The 9,434-nt window shown below is 31.7% G+C and overlaps 1 protein-coding gene across 3 annotated transcripts in view; it reads left to right on the top strand.

Annotated features, from left to right (window-relative positions):
* The first annotated feature begins 5,769 nt into the window (after positions 1 to 5,769).
* Positions 5,770 to 9,434, top strand: part of LOC139865024 (uncharacterized) — a 136,160-nt gene continuing 132,495 nt past the window's right edge. The window contains exons 1-5 of one of the 3 annotated variants that reach the window (XM_071853579.1): positions 5,770 to 5,870; positions 5,959 to 6,480; positions 6,511 to 6,561; positions 7,247 to 7,399; positions 8,280 to 8,651. In XM_071853579.1, the coding sequence (XP_071709680.1) occupies positions 5,808 to 5,870; positions 5,959 to 6,480; positions 6,511 to 6,561; positions 7,247 to 7,399; positions 8,280 to 8,651 (1,161 nt within the window). In that variant the 5' untranslated portion in view covers positions 5,770 to 5,807. Of the gene's footprint in view, positions 5,871 to 5,958; positions 6,562 to 7,246; positions 7,400 to 8,279; positions 8,652 to 9,434 lie in introns of all 3 variants that reach the window. The other 2 variants (XM_071853577.1, XM_071853578.1) reach the window with 2 other exon arrangements.

Here is a 9,434-nt window from a genome sequence, read left to right as displayed (position 1 = left end):
ATACGTCTCATACATAGAGACAAAAATCATTCATATAGATTGAACACCTGGTAACTGACATTAACAAAATGCATCTAGAATATCCCCAAACATATAAACATTGAAGTACTAAAGCAGTTCAAATTCTCTGACTGGGGCATGTCAAAGCCCATAGATCTATCTTTAGGATTCGCGTCAACTGGTGGTAATTATAATAAACACCAATTCTTAGGTTACCAAGTTCAACAAGGGCGATATCTGGTATAACAATTCAACCATAGAATATAGTTTCAAGTACTTGTGTCTATTTCGTAAAACAGTTATAAAAGCAACGCATGTATTCTCTGTCCCAAAAATATATATTGCAAAAGCATTTAAAAAGAGAGCAAATGAAACTCACCATACTGTATTTTGTAGTAAAAATACATAGGACGACATTGAACAAGTATAGGATTGGCTTCGGATTCACAAACCTATATTAATTGTATTTCTATTAAAACATATAATAGAAATCTCCAAATTTCATTTATTAATTATATACTTTTTATGTGTTTGTAGTTATATAAATTTTTATACTAAATTTTATTTATTACATATACTTTATTTATATGTATTATATCTTAAGTTATATGTTATATATATTTATACTGTATATATACATTTAAAGTACTTAATATTTATTCATTCAGTCATATTAATATATCTATATATATATAATATATGTTTAGTACTATATTAAAAACCGATAGTTTGTTATATGTAAGTATTTATATACATAATATTCATAATAATAATAATAATACTAACCTAACTGAGATTTAAATAACTTTAGTAAAAATGTTAATTTTTGATATAAAGGTAGTTTTAATAAAAATAGTAATAATAGTAGTAATACTAATACTTATATTAATATTAATAATAATAATAATAATAATAATAATAATAATAATAATAATAATAATAATAATAATAATAATAATAATAATAATAATAATAATAATAATAATAATAATAATAATAATAATAATAATAATAATAATAATAATAATGACTTGATACTAATATTAATGTTAATAATAATGATAATAATTTATGTTATTTTCGTAATAAGAATAGTAATAATAATCATATTCATAATAAAAATAATAATATTAATAATATTAATACTTAAATGATAAAATTTATAATAATATTAATAATAAAAATACTAATGATAATAATATTTCTAATTCTTATAAATATAAATATGATATTAGTACTAATATTAAATACAAGACTAACAATAACAACATTAATAGTAATCATAATAATAATGATAATAATAATAATAATAATAATAATAATAATAATAATAATAATAATAATAATAATAATAATAATAATAATAATAATAATAATAATAATAATAATAATAATAATAATAATAATAATAATAATAATAATAATAAGAGTAGTAGTAAAAACTACCTCAAAGGAGTAGCCATAAAAAAAAGCCCAAGTCCGGGTTTGAACCCGTGACGTCCCGCTAACCCGATATCATATCAAACCAATGCTCCATTTGTTACTATCCTGATTTAATACCCAAACTAATTATTTTAACTCGATTTCTATTTCAAGCCCGAATAGCTCAATCACACTTGGCCCAACAGCCCAATCACACTTAGCCCAACCTAAGCAGTTATTTATTGATAAAAAAATAAACTGCAGCAGCCTAGGTTCGAACCCACGACCTCTTGTTTCACAAACACATGCCCAGCCACTGCTCCGTTGGTTACTTACTTGAATTAATTCTCGCTTTTAATATTATAACCTACTGTTTTATGTTCTTTTTAGCATCACCATCAATATTCATCTTTTTAATTCATCATCATAGACACCATCTAATCTCATCATCTTCCTACCATAATTATGATCGTAATCGTGATTATCATCACCATTTAATTAATCACCGTCATCATCGTTATAATCATCATCATCTTCGAATATTATCATCCATTATACGTTCGTATTTATCATCATGATCATTATCATGTGATCATCTACATCATCATCATCCTATCTTCCATCATCATTAGGTCATCATCTTCTCATTCATTATTACTGTATCGACACTATATCTAAACATCAACATCCTCAGAAACATAAACTCGTTTACTTATGTTATTTATTATTGATCCAGCCTAATTAGAACCTAAGTACATGGCCCAACTGAATATTGACCCACTTTTGCAACCAAAACTCACGGCCCAATGGAAAAAAATGGCAGCCCAACCGTATTACCTTAGTACCTGCGACCCAAGTCAAAAGAACAGGTCCCTAACGATTTATTGTCCATATTTATGAATTTAATCAGTCGACAAGTAATCATGGTGGGGTTTGGGGTTCATTATATAATTATTCACTAAAACACCATTATGAATATCTTTTTACCAACTCCATTATTATTGTAACTGATATTAATCATTCCTTTAATCGTTTCCATATTGCAGTACATTTATCAAAACAGTTCGTTACCAGCTGGTCAGTGTTTGGTTAATTGAAGCAGAAACGAATGTATAGCAGCGACAGAAATACATAAAACTTAAGCAGCAGTTTCTGGTGGACTGTGGTGGTGTTTCATGGTGGTTCTAGTGGTGATCGTGGGCTGTAAAATGGAAAACAAGTAGTAGCAAGAGCTGTTGTTCAATCAGTAGGAGTAGAGACAGAAACTGCAATGACAGTAACATGCAGCAGTCTATGACGGTTTAAGTGGTGTAGAGTGGTGGTTTCAAGGTGGTGATAGGGTTTGAGTTGTTGTCGACTGAAATCTAGAAACAGAAAGATAATAGTAGTAGTTAACGGTTATCCACTATGGTGGTTTCGTGGTAGAGTTTGGCGGTTGTCAATAATGAAGGTGAAGGTTGTGGTGTATTTGAATCAAAACAGAAACCAGTCAAGTGCCATAGAATTGGTTCAATGTTAGGGTTCACGAAACAGAAAAACAAGAGAGAGAGAGAGAGAGAGAGAGAGAGAGTGGTTCCATGGAGGTTTTACGGCTGCAACAATAGCCTGTTTAGGGTCGATCCATAGCAGCTTCTGTTGCTGTTTTCGAATAGATGGACAACGGAACTAGTGGCAGTGAGGTCTTGGTGGTGAGGTTTCTCGACTGAACAGGAAACAAATAACATAACAGGTGACAGTTTATTGGTGGTTCGTGGTTAATCCGTGGTGATCAACGAAATAGTAAGCTTATCAAGTGACATGAGATGAAGTGGATTTTTGGGTTTGTTAGTCTTGCAGCTGTAGAAGCTCAATTAATAGTAACGAAGGGTTTATAGTAGCAGCAAAAATTGAACAACAAATAGATACAATAGCATCAACTTGTAACAGTAGTGAGTTACCTTTGGGTGGTGTTTAATCGAAGGAATAGAAACAGAAGTAAACCGTTGCAGCAGTATTAGGTTCAATGAAGTTCGAGCTGTTAACCCCGAAAAATAGAAGTAGAAATAGTTGTTGTAGCAGAAATCGTAGGGTTCCATGGTGGTGGAGACAATTCAAACGAAGAGAGTTAGAGAGGTGACAAGGGTGGTGATGGTGAGTTGCAAAGATGGAGAGAAGAGATGGGATGATAATTGATTTAATTAGTGTGCTTGTGTATGTATTATGCACAGGTTAATGAATGCATATAATATAGATAGTGGAATCAATCATAAGCATCAACAATATAAATCTTGTGATCGAATAAGAAAAAGGAAGAAAACAAATACTCGGTCCCAGTTTGTTATATGTATCAATCAATATAATATACTGCACATTCATTCAGTACGCTTTCTTTGGTTTAATCAAGGCAAAACAGAAAATTGTAAAAAGAAACATTGTGATCCCGATGTCTAACAAATTAGAAAGGAACAAAAACGTAAAAAGTTGATGTGGAGGTTCACTAACTTTGTATCAGCTTAAATATCTCAATTTAGTACTAATAACTAATAATAATCCTAATAATAATAATAATTATATTAATTATAATCATAATAAATAATAATGATATTAATAATACAGATGATAATAATAATATTATTAATGATACTAATAATAACATAAATTATAATAATATTAATAATAATACAATAATTTATACATATCAAATTTCATATCTATATGTTACATATTTAATTCTAATGATTCACTTGTATTTTATTATTTCAAATTATTATATATGCTTTTATTTATTTTTATATATATGTGCTTATATATTTATTTTCCACAATTGTTCGTGAATCGTCGGAAGCAGTCGAAGGTCAAATGAATATATGAAACAGTTCAAAAATTTTGAGACTCAACCTAACAGATTTTGATTATCGTGTCGAATCATTTAAAGATTAGGTTTAAATTTGATCGAAAATCTCCGGGTCGTCACATTTCCCACCAAACGCTATGACTTTTGGTCAACCAATTTTCCCGCCAAAATGAAGGGTTGCACCCTTCATTTCAACTGCAAAATTAACAGAATATACATATTCGTTTGGCAGACTGCTTTTCATATGAACCCATATAAATCAAATAACATTCTCAAATGCTATCATTTGATATCTTCTTGCCTAGAATCAAATTGCGTTCGTGTTTTAACTATCTAATAAAGATTTCGTGAAACCCGAGGCTTGTAAGGGTCAAAATACTTAATTTGGAAAGTGTTTCACGATTCAAGAATCAATCAGGGATTATCAATTCACAACACTTTCCTAATTAAGTATTTCGACCCTTATAAGCTTTGGGTTACATGAAATCTTAATTGGGATAAGACAAGAATGCAATTTGTTTCTAGGCAAAAAAAGATTAAATTATAGTATTAGTGATTCTAGGCAATTTAGGCGCTGCCCCTTGTACCCGCAAGGGGGCGCAACCCCCTTGACCCCCCGCTATTTTTCGTGATAGTATTTAGTCAACTCTTACAAATGGACTTGAACAAATAGAAAACTAATGCATAAATGAAAAAAATTCAGAAATTAAATTTTCATCTTAGTATATACAAATCAAAATTTCGAAAACTAATGTGTTCTACGAATTGAACTCGTTAAAACTCATATAACAACTACTTCGACAAGCCTCACAACTAGAAAACTCTCACGAGAACAAACTAGCAAGCTATATAAAGGCGAGTCAAGTCATAGCGCGAAAAAAACAACCAAATAAGACAACCATCAGGCCGCACAAAACTAAAATTAAGACACTACTAGAACGACAAGCTAAACCAAAATAAACACAGAAATTCCAACAAAACATAAAAATTGCTTAGACGAAATCAACAAGAATGACAACAAACGAGTTAAAACACGACCCACCCCAATCAAATCAAGGCACACCAAGATTTTCTGCAGCTAAAGCTACATTCTTCCCTCTCGAATCTCACTTTTCTAAATTTCATTTCCACTTGTTGAAAAGAGAGGGACATATTTGACATATGGGACGTGATCCTCTCCGATAACTTAACCCATCAAGTTATTCTTTTCATATATAAAGATAAATTAAATAAGTATGTAAAATAGTGAATCCTTAATTTTTTATGTGTCAAACAATTGTAACATGATTAGTCAAATAGTCGTGTTATTTATAAATGGAAAGATTCTTCTATTAACGTATGCTTTAAGAAGGTGGAAACAGGTGAGGGAGTCGGGCCTTTACCCAACAGTTATAAATGCTGAGTAATAGAATGAGGGTATTTTGGGAATTGAAGCATAATTTGTGGTAAATTTATATCACCTTCCATATTTAATTTTAAGGGCGTAAATAATTAAGTAAATATATAATTGATAATTGATGAAGATTTTAACAAATTCCCAATTAATCTGCTAATGGCTTCTCTTCCAGCTCCATCATTCATCAAACCTTTACTACTCCCTTCTGAACCTCATCTGGTAATCATAATTTCTCCGTTTTATTTTTATTTATTAAAATATATACAGAAAGAACAACATATGCTCATAAATTTATTGATTCTTGCAGCCTTTGCGAACTGATTTTGTGACCAAGTATTTGGGCAACAAAATTCACGAAGACGCAATAATCACAACTTCGAATGGAGGCTATTTATGGACATTAAAAATTATAAAAATTGGCGATGATTATTGTTTTACCCATGGATGGAGTAATGTTGTTGAAGAAATTAAATTGGGTTTTGGGGATATACTGTTATTTAGTCTTGTTGATACATCCACTTTTGAATTGTCGATTTATAGTCCAGAAGGTTGTCGGAAAGTTTTACCCCCTAAAATTAAGGTTGAGCATGATGCTGATTGTGTTGGTGTTAGTGCTGATGTTGATGATAGTTGTATGATTGATGATGATGTTATCGATTGTGATGATGATGTTATCGATTGTGATGATGATGATGATGATGTTATTGATTATGATGATGATGATGATGATGATGATGCTGATGCTTATTTCGAAGATGAAGATTATGAAAAAGAGAAAGAAGATGAAGAGGATGATGGTAGTTATGATGATGATGATGATGATGATGATGATGATGATGATGATGATGATGGTGATGATAGTGATCCTTTCTTTATTTCAACAGCCTCAAAAGCCCATAAAAGTACATTGGTAAGATATACTATACTATACTACTATAATTTATAACATTATTATTTATCTGTATCTATCATATTATTGCATGATCTGGAATCGAAACACTTTAATCATCAATCGGAGACTTTAGCTTAGTTTGATCTGGTATAGAAACCTTAATTCGCAACCCTACATTAGGAACATCGAGCTTAGTATTCAACAAACAATCTTGAATGACGTCTAAATCTTCATCCCAATCTTGAAAAAACGATCAAGACCGATTACCTTGAATTTATAGCACTAGATTGACTTCTAAAAGTCAACGACCAGATCAAAAACTCGGACTAACCGGTACAGATGTTTGAAAGTGTACCACCCCACCCATAAACCTGTCAATATAAACGCCACATCAGTACAGAATGAGATGCCAAATGAACCAAAAACCAAAAATAATACTCCGTCCCATCTTAAGTGTCCATTGTTGACTTTTCAAAGTCTTTCTTTGTCAACTTTGACCGTAAATATTTTTATTTGTGTTATATAACATCTGATAAAAGTTATATGAATGAAAACACATTTAAAAACTCAATTCATTCATGTAATTTCCATCAAATATTATATAGCACAAATGAAAATATTTACGGTGTGGACACTTAAGATGGGACGGAGGGACTACTAACTATTTTGCTTGTTTGTTTATGACTCTATGGATGTTATGAAGAATGATGATGATGATGATGATGATGATGATGATGATGATGATGATGACAATGATAATAATGATGATGAAGATGAGGTTGATGGTGGTGGTCAAATTAATGGTGGGGATGGTGATCATGTCTTTACAGTTGCTATCTCTAGACTCAAAGTCATGGTAAGCTTGTATGGAACTATTACTAATAAAGTATGTGTTTTTAAGTTCATAGTATACATAGTATATGTTTAGAGTTCACCAAGCAAATATAGTACTTTGTTTGTTAAGGCCACTCATATAAAAATCTTTTTTATACTGCACCCTCATTTGTATCTATTCTCCTTTTTGCCAAATCTGCCTTATACTTTACCAAGAATACCTCTTTCTTAACTTTTTAATGTTGGCGAGTTTGGCAAACCATCACAAGATAGCCCAGTGGTTGGGGCCCCTGGGTTCCTTGCAAGAGGCCCCAGGTTCGAATTCTGTCTAGGATGAATATTTTGTGGTGGCCAGGAAGGGTTGTAAACAAGCACAGAATCCTGGGCTGCGTACATCAGAGTATGGGGTCGGGTTACTCGCCCTCTCGGGTAGCCCGAACAAGGAAAAGCCTTCTACTTTTTATATTGAAAAAGGCAGTAATGGTGTTTCACAATTCGATTATCACAAAGACAGGCGTGTTTGTGTCTTTTTAAGTCTTATTAAGCAATTTTTTTTTCCATACTTTAATGAAAATGGATATAAATTGGGTGGCTGAAAGAACTGGTTTATTCATGAATAGCCTTTAAGAACAAAGGGATCTACTTGGGTCTATACTAATGTTATCTAGAGGTGGTAATGCGGGTGAAGTCAAGTTGGCGGGTCAGATTGGTCAACCCCAGTTTAATAAACGTGTTGAGTATTTCAACTTGACTCAAAATCTGATAACCCGGACTCGACCCAAATAATCCGATTTTAATCAGGTCAACGGGTTTCCGAGTCATTTTTCCGGTTAACGGGTCAGTTTTGGGTCATATGAGTCAATAATTCCTCTTATGAACTTTCTGCATTTTGGTATTATTAGCGACTTCCTAAGGAGATTGGGTGTTTGCCCGGAATAGAAGAGGGAAAAAAGATGACGGTGAGAAATCTTGAAGGAGAAGAACAGAAATTGAACGTGTGGTTGGATAAATCTTATAAGAAGGAAAAACGTTACGCCTTGTCGACGGGATGGTATGGTTTTAAAAAAGATAACAATTTGATATACGGTGATGAATGTGTGTTCAAGTACATAAGAAGCGAAGGTAAATTATGTCTTATAAAGGTCATCAAGGAAAAATTCACTTCTAAAGAACTTGTTTGTGTGGATGTGGAAAAAGAAGATGAAATTGATATTGACGGTGAAGATAACGGTCATCCTTACGCTAAGTTTATTATCACCAATAAACGTCATTGGGTAAGATTATATCCATTTATTACTGTAAGAAAGTTATATGATTGCTTTAACCCAACAACATGTCCTACTATATATAATTTGTTTCTATCAATTTCCGATGTGGGACTTTGGTTTGAACCAGGGGCGGATTCAAGAAGGGGTAAGGGGGTCACCTGCCCCAAAATGAATATTGAAGTTAATTAAAAAAGTTAAGCTCTTGCTCTTTACTGTGTTTTAATAGAGTCTGTGGGTTTTTTTGAAGATGACGTACACCTCCAAGTCCAAAAAAACATAGTTGTACTTTTTTTCAAAATGCACTTATGAATAAACAATGTGACAAATTAAGTCCTCAGACTTATGTTTTGAGTCAAGAAAGTCATACTTCTAGTTGTCTACTATTGCCTCTTTGTTTTGTTTACTCTCCACATCCATATCTTTTGTTGGAAAAACTCATTTACACAATAACGATAAACTATTTGTTAACTTATTTATTTTGATGTATTATAATGTAAGAACTAAAATATCACCTTAAAACTATTCTGTATATTGTTAATGAAATGGTTATTGAAGGTCTTTAATTACCAAGTTATAAGTTCAAGGCGTTCTTTAACGATGTTTTAAGGCCTTTTTTATACCAGTTTTCGTCAAAAACAAAATTGCCCCCGTTAAGAAGAATTCTTGGATCCGCCACTGTACTTTGAACCCCCAACAAAAAGTTGCTGATTTTAAAAAGAATTTATCATTTTAAGAATTGCCCTTATTTTTTATTTTTATTTTTTACCCCTTAAGACCCTTCTTATTTGT

Source organism: Rutidosis leptorrhynchoides, chromosome 8 (genome assembly GCF_046630445.1).
Source record: "Rutidosis leptorrhynchoides isolate AG116_Rl617_1_P2 chromosome 8, CSIRO_AGI_Rlap_v1, whole genome shotgun sequence".
Classification (NCBI taxonomy): Eukaryota; Viridiplantae; Streptophyta; class Magnoliopsida; order Asterales; family Asteraceae; genus Rutidosis; species Rutidosis leptorrhynchoides.
The sequence above is the reverse complement of the archived record's forward strand: the minus strand, read 5'-3'. Positions and strand labels throughout refer to the sequence as shown.